The sequence below is a fragment of the Bos mutus genome, chromosome 3 (assembly GCF_027580195.1).
Source record: "Bos mutus isolate GX-2022 chromosome 3, NWIPB_WYAK_1.1, whole genome shotgun sequence".
Lineage (NCBI taxonomy): Eukaryota > Metazoa > Chordata > Mammalia > Artiodactyla > Bovidae > Bos > Bos mutus.
In genome coordinates, this window is record NC_091619.1 from 33,194,280 (window position 1) to 33,216,509 (window position 22,230).

Sequence of the window (22,230 nt, forward strand, 5' to 3'; positions counted from 1 at the left end):
GTAGATGCTACACAAAGACAAATTTTTGGCTTGATCAAACTCTTAAGTGCCTACTATGTGGCGTATTCCTAACATTAGCTTTTATGTTCTTCATCATAACCAGAAAGATTTGGTGGTATTATCTCCATGCTAGATTAGAAAACAGGTTCCGAGGGGAGTTTGAATTCAAATTCAGGTCTGTCTGATTCCAGAGTCCATGCTCACAGGACCGTAGAGAAGTCTGTAAACCTGGTATACTACTTGGTCATAAATAAAGGGAAGCCCTTAGGGAGAAGTTATACACTGGTCCTTTCCTTTTGGTTTTCTTTTGTTGGCAAGAATCTGGTAGATTTCTGACAGAATCTTAACTGAAATTTTAAAGGATAACAACATTCTAAACTTTAAGATATGATTTTTATTGAACATGTGTAAGATTCACCTTTACATTACTCATATTTTACAATAAAAAATTAGTTTTGATAAAAAAAAAAGGAAAACATTTCCTGGATTAACAGTTGGAAAATTAACAAAAAATATAAATATGAAGGTCATTTTCCATGTATTAGGGATTAGAATATTAATGGAATCACTTCAATAAAATTTTATTCATAAGCATTTACATGATTACCCACAACTCTATCAACTTCCAGAGGATCAAGTAAATGTATAGGAGGAAGGTGATCCCCAAAATAAGACATATCTCCAAAAAACCAAACTGAATATACCCTAAATGTCTTCCTGTACGTGGGATTTGGTCAATGAGTATAGTAGCAGAAAGAGAATTCTTTGTTTTATACATAGGATGAACATAAACACTTGTGAATGTGGAGTTTGTTGTCCACATAAATTAAAAATGTTGCAAATTTTGTCACCTGGAGAGTAGTTAGAGATGACCCACATGACCATTTAAAATATAGTGTGAATATATATTATCTTCTAAAAAGTCATATATAAGGGAATAAGGCCTTTATATCCAAAGCAGTCTTAAAACAGGTTAATATAGGCCTGTTTTATCCTTTGTATTTTGAGACTTCATATTCTTTAACATCTCAGCTATTAAGACTATGTACAGTACCTAAGCCAACATATGAGTAATGGCATAACCCAATTTCAACTATAGTATAGGTTATATTAACATGACGTACCATCCAGGAGAACTGACCAAGCATAATTTCTGAACTGTCCCAGTTAAAGATCTGTTAAAATGCAATCCTGTCACATGAGCCCAGTCTCTTTCAGAACATTATCATATATAATGGAAGTGTAACATTTCAGAGAACTTCAATGAAGTATTTAATCATACTATTAGCATGAACGTTCAAGTAGTCTGTTAGCATGGAAATCTTAAAATTCTAAAAATACTTCTGGATGTTTTAATATATCAAAACTCATTGACAACTGAATATGTTTTGACTGGAAGCTAGAAGATTATTTTCCCTTCTAGCAACAAATGGGCTAAGTGGTAGACGCTCATGGTTTTTACTTAAAAAACAACAAGCACATACAGAAGAATCTAGTTTGGACAGCACTACTCTGATAGTATTTTGCTGGAATGGGTTGGTGGACTTAAGGATTTTTGGTCAAGACTTTCTCAGATTCTAAGTAACCAATCTGAATCAGTTGTCTGTATACAGAAGGCTTCACCACCACCATTGCCAAGGGGAGTCGACAGTGCGTGTGTAAACTAATGGCCCAGGGCCTGCTCTGCCCTTTTCGACCCTTCACATCCTCTCTAATCTTGGTCACCAGCACAAGTCACAGTAAGTGCCCCCCCCAAGGTATTTAAGACACTTCATTATCTGATCAGAAATACTTAGCTTTAAAAGATCATGAATCCTTTTTACGAGGGTAAGATTAGGGAAAAAAAAAAAGTTATACATCTGCAAATTCTCCAAGACTAGGTGATATAAATATTAGATTTTAATATTAAAAAATAAAATTTGTAATATTTAAGTTAAAAATTTATTAAGATTAAGTTTTCAAATTTATTTTCTAAACTCCAAACGGAACCAAAAGTGGACTTGGTATTTAATAAGTTTTTTTGAATAGCTACATGGTTAAGATATTAATAGTACAATAGTTTAAGAAAAACTAGAAAGTAAGACACATAGGTCCTTCAACAAATATTTTCGAGGACTCTAAATAAATCTAGTTGCAAAGTATGCTGACAAAACACAAAATAGAATAAAATAAATCCAGACTTTCACTGACTACAGTGGACACTGTCATCTTTTTTCTTCCTAGTGTTTCTGCTTATTAAAATATTGGTTATATTTACTACTACATTAATCAAGATGTATCTGGTGACTGCTCAAAGGCACGATTTTCAAAATCTCTCCACATTTTGTTTTTTAAAAAGAATTCTCTATCATCTTAACTACCAAGAGCCAGTCTTGTATTGGGCCAAGGGCAGTCAAGGATGAGTAAGATGGGGGCAGTGTCCTCACCATGGCATCGCTTATGTATCTGAAGAACATCATCATGGAACCTAACTTACAATCTAGTTTTCATAATCACTTTCAAAACTGCAAAATCATCTGTAGAGATGCCAATAAAAAATACAGAACTAATGCTTTGAAAATAGAAAAATAGTTTTTAAGACGTCATACTAAATATCTCTCTAAACAATATCTTCACATCTCTTTTAAAAACTTTGATTTTCTTCTTCCCATAATATATAATGAATGGATCAATTCACCTGTTTATTCATAGACAGCAAGTCTTTACCACTTAAGGTAGTATTTTCCTTGGTTAGACTAAAATGTTCAGGTCAGTGTTTTTCTTCAAATCTTAACAAGAAAGTTTAACTAATAAGTCAGAAAATTCTATCTTTCAACATTCAAAATATCCCAAAATAGGGTGTTATCTCTTAAAAAAAATCAGCATCTATTTATAAAAGTAGTATTGAATTAATTTGGAATACCCAATCACTGAAATATTAAAAAAAACCCTGAATTATTCAAAAACTTTCAAACCTCTAAATTTGGATATTAAAATAAATTTTCTTTAAAAATAATATTTTTTCCCTTATTTTGCCAACATGGAAATACTAGACCAAAGTAACTCTAACACACTATATTTCTTGGACCTGGTTTGAAAGTTAAGGACTGGGAATTACTGGTTCCATAGGAGCAACATTCTTTTTCAGTGACTAATTGAGTCTAAGAAAACTGAGATCTTTCCACACAGAAACTGTCATGTAAGACCAGAAAAACTCTTGAGGTTTATCTGCTGTGCTATTTAACTGGATCCAGATCAGATATTCTTACTTCTGCTTGATGTATGTTGTATTCTATTCTTGCCTCAAAATAACTGATTTCTGATGCAGCAAAGAAGAAAACAAAACAACGGGTCCATGTCAGTAAGGTCAAGTGGCTATCCCTTGTTCTTTATCCATTACCTCCTTGGAATAATTTTCAGTTTCATGTAAGCTTGAATCTTCAGAAAAAGGCAGTTTTGTTTCTGACTGCATCTCAATTTTCCTCCTGTTGTTCTAATATTTGACTCCTAAACCCAGCAGATATTATTGTTAGTTAACAGAGCTCTTACGTTAGGGCATCTTATGGAAGCTTAACATACTGAATCTTATACTTCTCTTAGTCTTTCATATAGCACTAATGGGAATTCTGCAGCTCATCTAATATTAACAAGTAATGACACATACTGCATAATAATAGCATTATACTCATTCATGTATCTCAGACTTAAATAACACACACTTGTTTTTCAATTTATGACTGATTCGTTTAGAATTAAGCATTTTACATATTTAAACTGTAGTATAACACTTTCCCAAAGCACAAGCACCCACATTTTATATCAATTATTGCATCAAGAAGAGTGAATAAATTTAGTACAATACTGTAGGGAGTATAATATGGAAGATTTCCTTCCCAGGAATTATACCTATTCTTGGCAGAATTTATAGTTTAAATTATTTTCACTTCTTGTCTCGCAAACACAAAATTTAAAAGCTAGAGCCAAATCTGTCGAACATTGTCTATCACAGGTTTGACACTTAAACACTAAAACTATACTCAGATGTATAGTGTTTTTTCCCACTGGATGTTTTTACAGAAAAAGCAGGCTTTTCATTATTATGTGCAGTGACCACAGAGGCCGTGTTCCTATAACCACACATGGCACACTGCTCTGGTACTGCCATTCCGATGTTCCCTGTTGGTAGGTGAGAAAGAGTGGTGGGCACCTTCAGAGAAGAAATCAGTGTTGGCTTTCCTCTTGATAGACGAACATGCTTCATTTTTTTAATAGGTTCATTTGCTCTAAGTGCTGGAATAAAGTGCCTTAATTGCTCAACTGCCCACATCTTAAACCCACAGGGAAGCTTCAGTTCACCAGCTTGACTTCTAGCGTTTGATCACAACTTGTTCATAAGCTCCAGACCCCACCCTAAAAAAGAGGGAAAAGACAAAACAAAACTTCAGACTTGTGAGCTGCAGTGTTTAAAATTGTTCCAGTTAACCTTGTCCCCAAAGAGACAGTGCATTAGACATTTTCTACTTGATTTGATATCCACAAGGCTTATAGGTATCACAGAGAAAGTCTTAAATGTTTATTAACTGCTGCACTGGGATTAGTCTGGTCCCTGATCACCTCATACTTATTCCCATGTAATCTAGAAATGTTTCCAAATTCTTACTGTGTCAACATACTGTGGCAAACATGTTTATATATAAATCCGAAATATATTGACTCTGGGTTCAGATCTTGCATTGAGTTAACCCATGACGGTTTCTAGTAGCATTAGTAGTGTGGTGGTGTCTTTAAATACTTAACCTGGAAGTGCAAAATTTATTTTAGTCAAACGCAAATATCTTTGTAAGTGGTCCTCTTTGTAAGTGGTCCATATTATAAATTATATCCATGTAAATGCAGATTGAAGGGGAAAATGATCTTGAAGAGGGATTTATTTCTTTACAAGCTTGGTTTGTCAGACTGCTGGTTGTCTCCCACATCTACTCTCCCCCTTTCCATGGTTTTAGCTAGGTACAGGTTGCTTGGCTTGAGAGCACATTTCCTAAACTCTTTTGTCTGTAAGTGTGGCCTTGTGACTAAGTTTCCCCCAGGGAACATGAACGGAGACATGCCAACTTCTTCCTCACTTACTTAAAGGGAAATTGCTTGCGCCTTGGACGAGTAGCAATTTTGACAACACAGGTTAAGGAGAATGGTAAAGGACAAAACAGAGGTACCTGCATCAATGAATCACTTCTGGGGCAAATTTGTCCCTCCAGGCTAGCCATTTTATTTTGGAGTCTCTTTATTACAGCAGCTTAGCCTTTGCGCTAATATGCCAGGTACTATCTGACCTCTATTAATGAAATATGGAGAATACTAAAAGACTTAAAATTTGCAAGCTTTGTGAATAAAAGTATTTAGAAATACTTAACGGCTTCATCAACAGATTTTCTTTTTTTTTTTTTTGCTATTTTTGATGCACTTGGTGCCTTGGCCTATGTTACAATGGAATAAATATGCATGTTCCTTCTATTGTTTCTTGGTCTAGGATAAGGTTTGTGTGTGCGTGCTGAAGGAAAGCACAGCATTTTTCGAAAGGTACCAAGCCAGGAGTCCAGGGCAGGTGATACTTAAAACACCCAAACTAGGAATTCCCTGGTGGTCCAGTGGTCGGACTTCCCAGGTTGCGCAGTTGGTAAAGAACCTGCTGCCAGTGCAGGAGATGCAAGTTTGATCCCTGGGTCTTGAAGATCCCCTGGAGAAGGGAATGGCTACCCACTCCAGTGTTCTTGCTTGGAGAATTCCATGGACAGAGGAGCCTGGTAGGCTACAGTCCACAGGGTCACAAAGAGAAATTCAGAGAGTCAGAGCTGTGACCACACATACTCACTCCAGTGGTTAGGACTCTGCTGATGGCATGGGTACAATTTCAATCCCTGTTGGGGAGCTAAGATCCTATAAGCTGTGGGGTGCAGCAAAAAAAAACCACACACACACACACACACACACACAAACAAAAAACCCACCCGAACTCCCCTAATAAAGGTTTTCTGTAGCACTGTAAACTGTCTTTTTGTTGGCACTGGATTTATTTTTGGATGAGGCTCTTTCTACCCTTTCCATTATCCCTCCTGAATAAGTAGGAGGAAAGCTAAAGTGGAGTTGCATGGACGGAGGGTATCACTGCTCAAAGTTAACACCAGGCTCCAATCTCCTCACTGGTCAAGATAACAGGGGCTGCTGCTGCTGCTGCTAAGTCGCTTCAGTCATGTCCCACTCTGTGCGACCCCATAGACGGCAGCCCACCAGGCTCCCCCGTCCCTGGGATTCTCCAGGCAAGAACACTGGAGTGGGTTGCCATTTCCTTCTCCAATGCATGAAAGTGAAAAGTGAAAGTGAAGTCGCTCAGTCACGTCTTAGCACTCTGAGCATACCAGAGATCAGTAAGACCAGAAGTAACTACCATGACTGGTCTCTGCCCTTAATGGAATTTTAAGAGGAAATTCTAAAATTATAAAAAATGGAAGTAGTAGTAACCACTAGTAATGGTGATTACTAGTTCACCATGGACTGACTGGAGTTCTCAGTTTCTTGCTCAGGGACTTCTCTTCTAATGGATTCATTCTACAGAAGAAATAGGAACACCTTCAGCAGAACACCAGTGAACACTCTTTCATGTCTGCAGATAATCAGAATTTGAAGGAACCCCAGTAAGCGCCACTACACAGTGGCTTTCAGATGTCCTAAAGTGGTTCTGTTTCTCGAAGTGATGGAATAATAGGAACCAGACAACTGGATAGAATATATGGAACAACAGTTTTCATACACTGGACAACAGGCAGCATGGGACTGGTCCTGAGATAAGGGTAAGAAAGAAAGCAAGCCAGACAAGCTGCCCCAGCATGCTGCCTGAAGATATTTCCTTTTGGATCCTCCAAGCCTGCAGTGCCGGGAGTGAGAACCCAATACAGTGAGGTGGTCTCTTAGAATGGAGGAATCATGTCAGAGCTCAGGGATGCCACAGGCTAGAATTTGTAAGTCCAGAGTATCAGAAGAAGTGGAGAAAAATAATGACTGGAGTACTTCCAATTTTGAAGAAAAGTGTAAACCCACAGATTCAAGAGGCTCAATGAACCCCAAGTAGAATACATACAAAGAAAAACACACCAAGGCACATCACAACCAAATGCTAAAAACCAGTGATAAAGAGAAAAGTGTAAAAGCAGTCAGAGATGAGGGATAAATCACAGAGGAATGAAAACAGACTACCTGACAGAAATTAAATGTCCTAACGGCAAGCAGGAAGGTGCATGCAGGGTTCTGTAAGCAGCTCTGAGCCAGCCAGGCTGTATTTGCTAGACTTATAAAGGATTACTGCAGACAGTCCTCCCCAAGTCTCTATCACTTGTTGCTCTGTTCTCTTCAATCTCACAGGTTCCCTGTTGGAACTTTGGTTCACTTGTGCCTCTTCTGTGTCCTACGTAAATGATTCTGGTTTTATCCTGTGCTACTAGTTTATCTTACATAATATATCTAACACTAACACATTAGCTTCTCTGATGAATACCCACTATTTATGGACAGACCTATGTGTGCAAGTACTTGCTGGACAGTAAATAGATTAATTGCCATAGTAACTGTGAAAGACAGACCTTTAATTAGTAGGAGACAACAGAGGATGAGATGGTTGGATGGCGTCAACTCAATGGACATGAGTTTGAGCAACCTCTGGGAGTTGGTGATGGACAGAGAAGCCTGACCGTGGGGGTCACAAAGAGTCGGACACGACTGAGCAACTGAACTGAACTGATTGAGTACTAAAGTGCTTACTGCATGCCAGATTTTGTCCTAAGCATTACCATGTCTTATATCATTTAAACAGTATAACTTTTATGAAGCTGGTTGTATTATCATCACTATTTTAGATGTGAGGACACTGAGGCAGAGGGAAGTGAAGTAACTTTCCAAAGACACACAGCTCATAAATGGTGAAGCTTGGGACTAAACCTAACCCAGGCAGCCCATGTGTGTTGGGCTGTGTGTGTTATTCTTCCAGGGATGCAGCTGTCTTTTTGGTAGCAAGTGAGAGATGCAATATGTCAAGATCACTAAGGCTAAGCTGGGCAATCATGGCTAAGCCAGGACAGTGGTGCTAGTGGTGAAGAATTTGCCTGCCAATGCAGGAGACATAGAGATGCGGGGTCGATCCCTGGGTCGGGAATATTTCCTGTAGTAGGAAGTGGCAACCACTACACTATTCTTGCCTGGAGAATCCCCATGGACAGAAGAGCCTGGCGGGCTACAGTCCATGGGGCTGCAGAGTCGGACATGACTGAAGTGACTGAGCATGCACAGGAACAGAACCCATACCTGACTCTGGCCCATTCTCCTTTCACCATGACACACTGTCCCTGATGTTCTTCAGCATGTAATATGAACCTACTTCAACCCCAATGGTCCCTTTAAGCTTTTGTGTACTGAGTGATAATATTCTAGCGTTCTCTTTATATTTGGTTTTAAAGAATTAAAAGAATTCTTTAATTTAAAGAATTAAAGCCTAAATTCTTTCTCAACTAGAAATTATCTTTTCTCTGCATAACAACACAAATAGCTAGCATATATTGAGAGCTTTCTATGTGCCAGGTACTGTGTTAAACAACTTTACATCAATGATCTAACCCTCACAAAAAGCCTGTGAGTTAGGTAACTTATTTATCATCCCCATTTTACAGGTGAGGAAACTGAGGCTTACAGGGAGGTTATTAACACTGTCAAGTCAATAGTGGCCCCTGGGCAGTCTAATGAGACAGCCCATGCTTCTGAGCATTTATTATTCTGGGTCCTTTTGGTTGCAACTGTGTCTTTTGCTGCTCCTCCTAAATAATACAGTGAAGGCTTAGTGAGTATAGTCTTTGATATTTGGCAAAACTAATACAATTATGTAAAGTTTAAAAATAAAATAAAATTAAAAAAAAAAAAAAAAAAAGAATGATGCATTGTAAAAAAATAAAATAAAATAATAATAGCTAGGGCTTAGTGAGTATAATCATGCCATTTATATTTTAAAACAACTCCATGAAGTAGGCATATGATCGCATTTTTCAAGAGTTAAGTTAAATTGAAGTTAAATGGTTTACTCCGAAAGTGATTGGTTAGGATGTGAACTTGTCTCTTTAATTCAGAAATACATTTTTCTCTACCATACATATATCACTGTCCTTATAAATTTTATTCTTCTACCTGTTCCCTACTACTAGACTCTGCTTGCTCCAATCTACCTTCAAAATCATGGCCAGTTACTTTTCTAAAATGCCAATCTGCCAGTTCTCTGTTGAAGAATGACCAGTGGATCCCCAGTGTATACAAGAAGGTTAAACATTCTGTTATGGCAACAGAGGCCCTTTATAACCTGTCTTCAAGACACTTCCCAGCCTCATGTCTCACAACTCCATTTCACATGCCCCACCTCCTCAGAAAAACCTGTTCACTGGCAATTCTTTACATAGGTTATATTAATCATGAGCCAGCAAGGTAAAATGATTAAGTACAATGAATGGGCTTTAGACTCAACAGAGACATGGGTGTGAGTCCTGGTTTTACCACTTACTAGCTTTAAGGCTTTCTTTGGGTAAATTACCTTAACATCTTTTTATCTTTTTTTCCCTCTTTTAAAAAACTAATAATGGTATTTTTTTGAGCATTGAAAAAGGTAAGACCTGAATGAAATATATATATATGGTGCTCAGCACGTAACTAATAAATGCTCAGTAAGTACCACCTATAATTATTATATATTCACTATTATATAGTTATAATTATCATGCCTGTAAGTTATTTCTATTTGTTCCTACCACCAGGAATATTTGTCTTCCACATACTCCCTGGTAACTGCTCACTTATTTTATTCTCCCAATACTCTACCAGTTCTCTACTAATACATTCTAAAAACACATCTAAGGAAATCAACAAATAAACTTACAAAATGCAAACTGTATTTTATACATACTCAGGATAAGGAAACATACTCAGGATATGGAAAACTAAGCTACACTAAGAGCTGTAATTTTCTCATGGAACTACTGATACTTTGCTTTCTAGACTCAATCTGATACAAACTTTGTAACTTTCGTCTTCCACTCATGAGCATTTAAAATAAAAAGTCATTCTACTCTTTAGTAAGATGCTCTTTGGTCTACATACCTGTTTGGAAGATGACGACTACCGAAGGTGGTTCTTCCTCCAGGACCCACAAATAACCTCAGTCCTTCTTCTGCAAGACACATTGACAATATTTGTTATACATATGATTATTAGATTACTGTCAGATAATATTCATATTACAATAAATTAACATTTTACATTTCAGTTTTGTTAAAGAAATAAAAACTTAAAACAAGAGCTACACACATGTTTTAAAACAGGCAGTTTAAAAGAAATCCTAATAGTTACTTCTCATTAACTTTCTGTAAGCTATTTTTCTTAGGGCTGAGTAAAGAAGACAGCTGTTCCTACAAATTTCCTCAAGTGGGGTTTAATTATTTCTCTTCACAACCAGTTACATCATGAAACTAAGTCCATTGTTAGCTGCTCTCTAGTCACACCAGCATGAATAATTATACTTTTCAAATCGGTAGCATGTAAATTTTCAGCTTCAGTGAAAATGCTACGGAAGGAATGAGGGACTACCACCCAACATCCCAAACTGCAGTAGTGACCTGAGGTACTTATGCCCCATTATGACAAAGCAGATGAAGATATCTATTATAAAGCAGATATTGATGCATAGTTAAAAAGTACAATAAGAGCTTTCTTAAAAATTGATATTTTTAAAGTTAATTCTTTCCCAAATTTAATACCATTAGCAAATAAATTATAAAGTTGTTGTTTAGTCACAAAGTTGTGTCTGACTCTTTGCTACCCTCCATGGACTGTAGCCTGCCACGTTCCTCTGTCCACAGGATTTTCCAGGCAAGAACACTGGAGTGGGTTGCCGTTTTCCCCTCCAGAGGATCTTCCTGACCCAAGGAATGAACTCATGTCTTCTACTTGACAGGTGGATTCTTTATCACTGAGCCACCCAGGAAGCCCAAGGTATACAGTTATCTTCAGATTTTTAATGGGTGTGAAGTTTATTTTACAGATATGCAACACTCAGTATCATGATATACGGACTATTCACTACTGACCACATGGATTATTCAAACCTGGATCACATATATCTATATATGTGTGCTAAGTCGCCTCAGTCATGTCTGACTCTTTGCGACCCTATGGGCCATAGGCCTGCCAGGCTCCTCTGTCCATGGGATTTTTCCAGGCAAGAATACTGGAGTGGACTGCCATGCCCCTCTCCAGGGGATCTTCCCAACCAACCCAGGAATCGAACCCACATCTCTTACATCTCCTGCACTGGCAAGCAGGTTCTTTACCACTAGCGCCACATGAGAAGTCCATATTTACATATACTTAATGGCTATCTACACACCTTCTGCACTGGAATCTAGGCTGAAGTCTTGACTCTGTAATATTTTCTCCACAATATCATCTGCATCCACTCTGGTATCATCAACTCGCTTCAGCTGAGATTCTACAGAATCTTGCTTCACTGGGCATCTTTGAAAATAATTTAAAAAAAATTCCTCCCTTTAGTATGTCATTAAAATCAAAGTTTTTTTTTTTTTTCCCATTTAAAGTGAGTCCAATATGATACCTGTTGAGTATTTCTAAAGCTGTATCTTCTTTATCTGCTACATCAAGACTTGGTTCAGCTGTCTTTTGCTCAACTTCATCACATGGCTCTAGAATACTTTCAATTCCTGTTGATGTACTTCCCACTGAGGTATTTCTTCTGTGGCAGAGCTCAGAGAGACTAGATGACCGGGAGTGGCAGGAGCTATACCCTGTCAGAGAAAATCACTCTGGTTGTTAACACTAGTATCAAATACACTGCAACCAAACTGCCCTCCCTGCACCGCTCTTAGCCTCTACCTGACACTTTCGATTGCTGGCTTGCATAGCTTGATGTTCTAGAATGTCCACAGGCACCAAGTTCGTCTGGAACAGAGGCACTCTTTGCTGAGAGATCTGCAATACGTCATAACATGATGTTACTCTTATTGTCAACAAGTCAATGGTCTATATGTATTCTAATCTATGGATTTTGTTGTTGTTTAGTCGCTAAGTCATGTCCAACTCTTTTGTGACCCTATGGGCTGTAGCCTGCCAGGCTCCTCTGTCCAGAGGATTCTCCAGGCAAGAATACTGGAGTGGGATTACCATTTCTTTCTCCACTGGATCTTCCCGACGCAGGGATCAAACCTGGGTCTCCTGCATTGCAGGTGGATTCTTTGCCACTGAGCCTCTAGGGAAGCCCAATTTAGAGATTTCAGAAGCTGCTAAATTCATTATCGAGTGAAATTCCTTTAAATCTGTACAATGTAAATAACTGTAAGAAATACTGTACAAAGAATTTAAATACCTCAGTTTACCAAAGTGCTATGCTACCTTTCATAAGATTTAATAGCATTCTATCTTAAATAAAACTATTTCAGTGTTTATATTTAGTATTTCTCTGATAAAAAGGAGTCAAATGACTCCTGGTGGTCCAGTGGCTGAGACTCCATGCTCCTAATGCAGGGGGCCCAGGTTTGATCCTTGGTCACGGAACTAGATCCCACATGCCACAACTAAGATCTGGCACAGCCAAATAAATAAAGAATAAATATTTTTTTAAAGGGAGTCAGATGGATTCTTCTGAATTCTCACAGAATTGCCAGGATTTTGTGTGGTGTTTGAGGAAATCTTGCTTCCCGAATCTATCACGACGGGAGGCTAAAGAGTACTTTGTGACTTTTGCATTAGAGATGTCAGTGCTAGGCTATAATTTGTACAAATGTCTATGGTTTAAAACAACACAGCATGTGATATACCACTGAGAATAAGGTTCTGCAGAAATTGATTATAGTATTCAGTTTCAAAGTAAATGTACAAAAAAAGCAGTGTCAAATCCACTTCGCTATTTCCCTAATAATGTGCATATTCCAGATGCCAACTGTGTATTTTCAGAACTAGGCTTCTTCTACAGAATGCAGAATTGTGGCCATTTTCATTAGGGTGAAATATATGAAAACTGAACTGTTTTTCACTTACAGGCAAAATAAAGCCCAAATGAGTAACATAACAATTATAACAACAGCTCTATAAATGATATTGAACACAGATGGGCCAACAAATGCTGCCAAGTAAGTAAGCTACTGGAGTGGCCTGGACCTTCTGCAAAGGGTTTTTCATTTCTGGACAGACTGTAAGGTACAGATGCAAACCAGCATCCCTAGTCCTGCTTGACAGTGGTCCTAAGCCCCAGTACAGCAAATTCTGAACGAAGAGTTGGTTCATATCAAGAATTATACACTTTACTCCTAGGGCTAGCTCAGATCTTAATTCATCCATTTACTGGTTTTCTAAATATGTTCATTCAATAAATATTTATTAAGCTCTTAGCAGGTCAATGCCCAATACTGTACAAGATATAAGGGTACAAAATAAATAAAATATATGCTTCATGTGCCAAGTACCAAAATACAAGCACCAAAAAGAAGCTATCAAGAGCTCCAAAGGACAAACACATCGAACACTATGTGGTAATGGGGGAAAGACCTCTGTTGGAGATTAACCCCAGGTTTTTAACAATATATAGGAATTTCTTGGCTAGATTAGGTGGGAAAAAGCATGCCTTGTCTGTAGAAAGGCAAATAGTTCCGTAAAGCTGGCATATACCCAACTATGACTGAAGGAAAGAGAGATGAGCAGATACCTGATAATGAAGGACTTATCTCTGTGAGTTTAAGGAAGGAAATAATCCAATGGCTTCAAGCAAGGGTGTGACTTGACTAGATTGACATTTTGGGAAGACCACCTTGGCAGCAGGATGGATAGAAGGTGAAGGAGTAAAGATTTTCATAATAATTCAGCTGAGACATGCTGAGCAGGCACAAATGACAGTGCTTCATCACTAACTAGATGTGTGTGCCAGGATAACTGCAACACAAACACAGGCAGAAGAGTTATGAAGGTGTGCCGGGCACGTGGAATTTAAGACACCTGAGGACACCCGTCCACTGGTCACAGATTTCTACTGTGTCCCTGGCCATTACGCTGTTGACCCAAAGATAAATTAAGACCTGATCATGAGGAGCTTAGAGGCTTGCTGAGAAAAAAGTTAAACAGATGGGGTTCAGTCTAATGTGACATGAAGTGGATGTTTCCAAAAAGCATTTGGAAACATGTGCCTGGAGTCAGGATGAAGTTTTGGAGGCAACACAGATTTGTAAATCAAACACACTGACTCATATTTACATGATAGTTAAATTGAAGGTACAGTGACATTGCCCAGGGCGGGGTGAATGGAGAGAACCAAATCCCGGTGAGCATCAATATTTTAAGAGGAAGGAGGAAGAAGATAGAGAAGCCTCTGAGAAGTTAGAGAAGAGAAGCGGGAGCCAAAGGAAGAGAAAGTTTCCAGAAAGAATAAATGGCCAATTTATTCAAATGAGAACAGAAAAAATTGCCCACAAGATTTGACAGTCATATTCTTGGAGATATCATCGAGAGAGGGCAGAATACAGAAGTCAGAATCCTATGTGTTTAGGAATAATTGGGCAGTATATTATTCCTAGAAATTTGGCTATGAAAAGTGTGAGAGAAAGATGGTGGGCATGGAGGGAGGAGGAGCGTATGAGCCCAAGGAGGAACAGGCGATAGAGAATGATATAGGGCTGATGACTGTTTGGTTTCCAACATGAGAAAGAATTCCAAATGTTTAAATACTGAAGAGAAGGAGCTAACAGGAGAGTTAAAAGTCACAAAGAATTCACTGATCTCAAATCAGGCAATATCATAATCCTCATTACGTATAAGAAACCTTATCTTTGCAATCTAAGGAGTGCTGAAAACATTAATTGTATCACTACACCTTTCTTCTTCTTTCAAATAATAACCCTGGTCACATGGCATGGGATAAAAAAGGAAGCTCACGAGTGCTTTTTCTCCAGCCAACTTGACATTCCCCTTACCTGCTTTACACTGCGGGGGGGGGCAGCCTCTGACTATGAGTTTGTCTGGAGAAGTGATCCCAGAAGCAGCATCACCTGGGAACTTAGCCATGCAGTTTTCAGGCTCCAATCTGGATTTACTTAATCAGAAACTCTGGCTGCAGTGTCAGCAATCTATGGTTTAACAAGCCCACTAGGTGATTCTGATGTGCACTAATATTTGGGACCCACTGACAGGGCATGTGATTCGTGGAAGAGAAGCATGACCTGAAAGGTGACTGGCAGAAGCCATGGGAATGTGCACACCCCTGTAGTGTCCTATTGGATCTGTGGGCAGCAGAGGCATACAGTGGTGGGGCCGGGAGCATCACTGCAACATTGAGCTTTTAATTCATCAAAGCATGACATACCCTTTGGACAAAATGAAGCACTGGCTTAAAGAAAAATTGCATGATTAAAACTCTGCTAATACTTATTGGCTCATTTCAAGTCATATATACTCACAGAATTACAAATCTGGGAGGGGCTTTGGGAATCTTTTAGGGTAGTACCATTACTCACAAACTAGAAAATGAGTAAGTGACACATCCATACCTGCTATCCCAAGATGAATTTTGAGAGTCTCTCCACCTTTTCTGTCTTCTTCCAGAGATTCAGATTCACCAGCAATTGGTATACACATTGATGTAGAAGGAGGCCTGCAAACAAACATTCCCAAGGATCAGAACTTGATGGATGGTGAATGTGAAAGTTTGAATTGTTGTTAAGGGATGGATTATGTAGTCAGTGCACAGCCTCAGTAAGGGTGCCTGGTAATGTCGCCTCTTTGAGGATGAAAGTGACAAAAATTAACAAAATAATGTACGCGCATTCCTCAAAACTTGATTAAAATTCATGAGGGAAAAAAGTTTTTTACATGACAAAAGAAGTAAGACCAGAAAGGACACTGCCTCCACAGAGAAAAGAGAGGAGGTGTATTCCCAGGAGTGTGGTGCAGGGACTCCAACTGTCAGCTTGATTCTCAGGCCAGGCAGGGATGTGTCTGTGCCCTGGAGGTGGCGGCACAAGCCCCTCTGTAGCTGAGGCTGCAGGGGATACCTCACGCCTCCGACGCTAAGATCTCTTGTTGGCTCCATCTACTTAAATTATCTATGGTTTTATCTTCCATCTGCTTCTGTGTACACAGGCCACCTGCTTGAGGGAGAGTCAATAAAGAGCCTAGTTGTTTACAATTGATTTTGGGGGCTGGATTCTTCGGGAGTAGGCGATGAATATAGTTTCATTCGTTCACTCAAGGCTCCTGTCTCCATATAGAAGCTGTGAAGCAGGGAGGGGCGAGACTGACTTCTAGGCACAATTTTTTTTTTTTTTTGGTAAAGAAAACATTCTTAATCTTTAGAGGTTGATATCTAGAGGAAAATCACATCTCTCTAGAGACTATCCCTTGGTGACCTGAAATACAATAGGAAGGTGGGTGAAGGGAGATCATGAAGCTGACCCATTAAGTGGCAACTTAAATACCTTACTGTGTCACAGGAATTCTCATGCTATTTAGGTCCTTAGGGATACAGACATTTAAGATTTGCATTCAGTTCACTTCAGTTGCTCAGTCACGTCCAACTCTTTGTGACCCCATGGACTGTAGCACGCCGGGCTTCCCTATCCATCACCAGCTCCAGAGATTGCTCAAACTCATGTCCATTGAGTCGGTGATGCCATCCAACCATCTCATGCTCTGTTATCCCCTTCTCCTCCTGCCTTCAATCTTTCCCAGCATCAGGGTCTTTTCAAATGAGCCAGTTCTTCACATCAGGTGGCCAAAGTATTGGAGCTTCAGCTTCAGCATCAGTCCTTCCAATGAATATTCAGGACTGATTTCCTTTAGGATAGACTGGTTGGGATCTCTTTGCAGTCCAAGGGACTCTCAGGAGTCTTCTCCAACACCACAGTTCAAAAGCATCAATTCTTCAGTGCTCAGCCTTCTTTCTGGTCCAACTCTCACATCCATACATGAATACTGGAAAAACCCATAGCTTTGACTAGATGGACCTTTGTTGGCAAAGTAATGTCTCTGCTTTTTAATACGCTGTCTAGGTTGATCATAGCTTTTCTTCCAAGGAACAAGTGTCCTTTAATTTCATGGCTGCAGTCACCATCTGCAGTGATTTTGGGAGCCCAAAAAATAAAGTCTCTCACTGTTTTGTTTCCCCATCTATTTGCTATGAAGTGATGGTACCAGATGCCATGATCTTAAGTTTTCTGAATGTTGAGTTTTAAGCCAACTTTTTCACTCTCCTCTTTCACTTTTATCAAGAAGCTCTTTAGTTCTTCTTCGCTTTCTGCCATAAGGGTTGTGTCATCTGCGTATCTGAGGTTATTGATATTTTTCCCAGTAATCTTGATTCCAGCTTGTGATTCATCCAGCCTGGCATTTTGCATGATGTACTCTGCATAGAAGTTAAATAAGCAGGGTGACAATACATAGCCTTGATGTACTCCTTTCCCGATTTGGAAATAGTCTGTTGTTCTGTGTTCAGTTCTAAGTGTTGCTTCTTGACCTGCATACAGATTTCTCAGGAGGCAGGTAAGGTGGTCTGGTATTCCCATCTCTTGAAGAATTTTCCAGTTTGTTGTGATCCACAGAGTCAAAGGATTTGTCGTAGTCAATAAAGCAGAAGTAGATGTTTTTCTGGAACTCTCTTGCTTTTTTGATGATTCAACGGTTGTTGGTAATTTGATCTCTGGTTCCTCTGCCTTTTCTAAATCCAGCTTGAACATCTGGAATTTCATGGTTCACGTACTGTTGAAGCCTGGCTTGGAGAATTTTGAGCATTATTTTGCTAGCGTGTGAGATGAGTGCAATTGTGTGGTAGTTTGAACATTCTTTGGCATTCCCTTCTTTAGGATTGGAATGAAAACTGACCTTTTCCAGTCCTGTGGCCACTGCTGAGTTTTCCAAATTTGCTGACATACTGAGTGCAGCACTTTAACAGCATGATCTTTCAGGATTTGAAATAGCTCAACTGGAATTCCCTCACCTCCACTAGCTTTGTTCGTAGTGATGCTTCCTGAGGCCCACTTGACTTGCATCTCAGGATGTCTGGCTGTAGTCCATTGATCACATCATCGTGGTTATCTGGGTTATGAAGATCTTTTTTGTATAGTTCTTCTGTGTATTCTTGCCACCTCTTCTTAATATCTTCTGCTTCTGTTAGGTCCATACCATTTCTGTCCTTTATTGTGCCTATCTTTGCATGAAAGATTTGCATTAAACCTATGTAATTGATAGATTATTCCTATTCCAGGGTCTCCTAAATTCCACAGCTGCATATTCTATTAGGATATCTAACTATTTATCCTGCAATTTTTTGTCCAATTCAACTCATATTCTTTTCCCAAATCTGTTTTCTTCTTATAGTCCCTTTGTGAATGCCACCACAATCCAAAAGTCACCAAACTAGAATCTTAGGTTTTGCCTCTCTCTCCACAAAAAACTATTAGAACTAACAAATGAATTCAAGAAGATAGCAGGATACAAGATTAATATATAGAACTCATTGTTTTACACTAACAATGAAATACAAAAAACTAAAAAAGAATCCAATGTAAAATTGGATAAAAAATAAAGAAACAAACCTAGAAATAAACTTAACCGAGGAAGTGAAAGAACTATTCACTGAAAACTAAAACATTGATAAAGGAAACTGAAGATGATTCAAAGAAATGGAAAGATATACCATGCTCTTGGATTGGAAGAATATTGTTAAAATGGCCATACTACCCAAAGCAATCTACAGATTTAAAACAATCTGTATCAAATTACCCATAATATTTTCCATAGAACTAGAACAAATATTAATAATCTTTAAATGTATATGGAACCACAAAGAGTCAAAATTGCCAAAGCAATCCTGAGGAAAAAGAACAAAGGTGGAGGTGTAACACTTCCAGACTTTAGATCATACTACAAAGTTACATTAATCAAAACAGTGCGGTACTGGCACAAAAACAGACATATAGGTTAATGAAAGAACAAAGAGCCCAGAAATAAACCCACACACCTACACCTATGACAAAGGAGGCAGGGATATATGATGGAGGAAAGACAGACCCTTCAACAAGTGGTCTTGGGAATGCTGGGGAGCTATATGTTAGTCAATGAAATTAGAACACTCCCTCACATCACATACAAAGATAAACTCAAAATGTTTTAAAGACCTAAATGTAAGACATGCTGTCATAAAACTCCTAGAAGAGAACATAGGTAAAACGTTCTCTGACATAATAAGCACCCCAGTGTTCATAGCAGCACTATTTATTTACATTAGCCAAGACATGGAAACAACACAAGTACCCATCAACAGATGACTGGCTAAAGAAGACATGGTACATAAATACAATGGAATATCACTCAACCAAAAAAGTGCCACTTGTAGCAACATGGATGAACCTGGAGAATATAACACTCAGTGAAGACAGATACAGAAACACAAACATGATGATATCACTTTTATGTGGAATCTAAAACAATAAAACAAAATGAATCTATATACAAAACAGAGACATAGAAAACAAATTTATGGTTATCAAAGGTGAAGGGGAGGGATAAATTAGGAGTATAAGATTAACAGATACATATGATTATATACACAAAATAGGTGAGAAATAAGAATTTATTGTATGGCAAGGGAATAATATTCAGCATCATAATAATCTGTGGGAAAAACTATATAATATGTAAAATAAATACCAAGAATGGAGTGTATAGCCACAGTCACTAATCACCGATGGTGACCCATGCCTGCCTATCTAAATTCTTGTATTTTTAAAGCCAGATCCTTTGTTTTGCCTTTCATAGGTGGCCAGCTCGCAGTGTCTCCACCCCTCTACCTCTTGGACCTGCTTTCCAACCCTTCAACACTCTCACCCTTCTCCCTCCATCAGTCTCCCTCTGGCTCTGCTCCTTCCTGTCCAGCCTGACTTCACAACCGTAATATTTTGAGCTATTCCTTCAACTTGGCACCACTTGTTCTGCAGTCTCAAAAAATCTTAAGACCCCCAACCCTTGATAGTTTCAGCCATCTGTACCAACTGCTTTAATACTGGGGCAACTAGGCATTATGGCGAAAATTCATCAACTATAGGGACTGACATTAAGGCAAATTTAGAATCTGAAATCTCAGTCTCCCTAGACAACTCAGTGGTGTTAAATCCATAATCACTGAGTGCTGACCATGTGCCACATTTTTATTCTAAATTACCCCTTTTGTTCTGAAAATGTTTTTGTATCTCTTATCAAAAATTGTTTAATGTAGTTCAATTTCAGAATGAAAGGAATGGGATTATTTTGTGTGCTTAGTTGCTCAGTTTTGTCTGAATTTCAAGTAATGTAAGAGTGGGCTTCTCTGGTGACTCAGTGGTAAAGAATCCACCTGCCAATGCAGGAGATGCAGGTTTGATCCCTGGATCAGGAAGATCCTGGAAAATTCCATAGACAGAGGAGCCTGGTAGGCTATAGTCCAAGGGATTGCAGAAGAGTCAGACATGACTCACCAACCAACCAACAACAACGTTAAAAGTATGTGAAAAATGATCTCCTAAAATGACACTACTACCTGCTTGGTATTTCAAAAATATTCTCTCCATGCCCTGTAACAATGCTATAAACTTATGCAAGCTGTTTTCTCTTCCTGAAATGTCTCTACCTACCTCCCCTGCTTCATGGTTTTCCTATTCATCCTTTAAAACTTAGCACAGTGTCATCCCCTCAGTGAAGACTTTCCTGGCTTTCAAAGAAGAAGAGTTAAGGACTCCATCCTCTATGCCTCAATAATATCCTATGTTGTGTGGCTGTCGCCCATATAAACAGTGAATCCTTCAGAGCAAGGGGTTAGTCTTAACTAAGTTTGGTAAAGGTTAGCACATGGTAGGCAATCAATACACATGTACTGAATCAGTGAATCCTGGGGTCATGGACAACTTAGTTCCTTAATCTCTGACATGTCCTGACATTACAGAGTTAATAATATCACATCATAGAGTTCTTTCAAGAAATAAATTGGGAGACTAATATTCATTAAATCATTTTGAGAAATGGAAAACTGCCTTCCTTCTAGAATATGAACGCTCTAAAGCCCTAAGCTATTCAAGAGGGTTACATCATCCCTAGATCTGCTTTACCACCAAATCATTAAATGCCAATACAGTACATAACTTCTCTCTCCAAGTATCTTTTTCATCAGCATTAGTGGTTGGCTTACTTTTCAGAGTCAGTTTCATTCTTTTATGAAAGCTGGTGGATATTTGATGAGTTGTAGAGAACTATAAAGGAGAAGGCAATGGCACCCCACTACAGTACTCTTGCCTGGAAAATCCTATGGATGGAGGAGCCTGGTAGGCTGCAGTCCATGGGATCGCTAAGAGTCGGATATGACTGAGCGACTTCACTTTCACTTTTCACTTTCATGCATAGGAGAAGGAAATGGCAACCCACTCCAGTGTTCTTGCCTGGAGAATCCCAGGGACAGGAGAGCCTGGTGGGCTGCCGTCTACGGGGTCACATTGAGTTGGACATGACAGAAGTGTCTTAGCAGCAGCAGCAGAGAACTATAAAATGGAGTTTAGGGCAAGTGGTTAGAGGTTGATTTACCAGCTGTCTTCTTCACACGTACTGGCTTTAGTATACAATTTGTTTCTGAAAAACTGTTTGATCTAAGTCACAGATCTTCTGCTCATAAAATATAAAAACTAGAATTTAACTCAGAGTGCTAAGGATCTGTATACTCATTTATTTCTCTAGTAGATTTTTGAAAACTTATAAAAATTCAAAGACAGACAAAAGCAGATAGAATAGCACAATGACCCTCTCCCAAACTTATTTATATCTTTGTCCTGCAGACAAATAGTCAAGTTTCTCAACTGCTCTGTGCCTTAGGGTCCTCGTTGGTATAAAGTGAACTTGGATTATACTCATACTTTTAAAACTGGCTTCATGACGCTCTCTTAGCAACTTCAGGGGTAGTAAGGTACTATATCTTTTTCCCCTCAACAGAAAAATGATATATAGGGGACTCCTAATATATTTGTGCCAAGGATTTCTGTGGATAGGTATTCTGGGAAAAAAAGTCACCAGACAATTTCCAACACTTGTTTCAGCTCTGAAGTACTGTCATTTTACATATTTGATATACACTGAAATAAAACCTGGTAAAAATAACTCACT

The 22,230-nt window shown here is 38.7% G+C and overlaps 1 protein-coding gene across 1 annotated transcript in view; it reads right to left on the reverse strand.

The window, feature by feature from the left end:
- Nucleotides 1-344: 344 nt before the first annotated feature.
- The window catches only part of EEIG2 (EEIG family member 2), an 82,753-nt gene continuing 60,867 nt past the window's right edge, over nt 345-22,230 (reverse strand). The window contains exons 6-11 of the mRNA XM_070367577.1: nt 15,603-15,706; nt 11,947-12,042; nt 11,669-11,858; nt 11,444-11,571; nt 10,159-10,228; nt 345-4,389 (exon numbers count right to left, since the gene is read on the reverse strand). Coding sequence (XP_070223678.1) covers nt 4,347-4,389; nt 10,159-10,228; nt 11,444-11,571; nt 11,669-11,858; nt 11,947-12,042; nt 15,603-15,706 — 631 coding nt within the window. The 3' untranslated portion in view covers nt 345-4,346. The remainder of the gene's footprint in view (nt 4,390-10,158; nt 10,229-11,443; nt 11,572-11,668; nt 11,859-11,946; nt 12,043-15,602; nt 15,707-22,230) is intronic.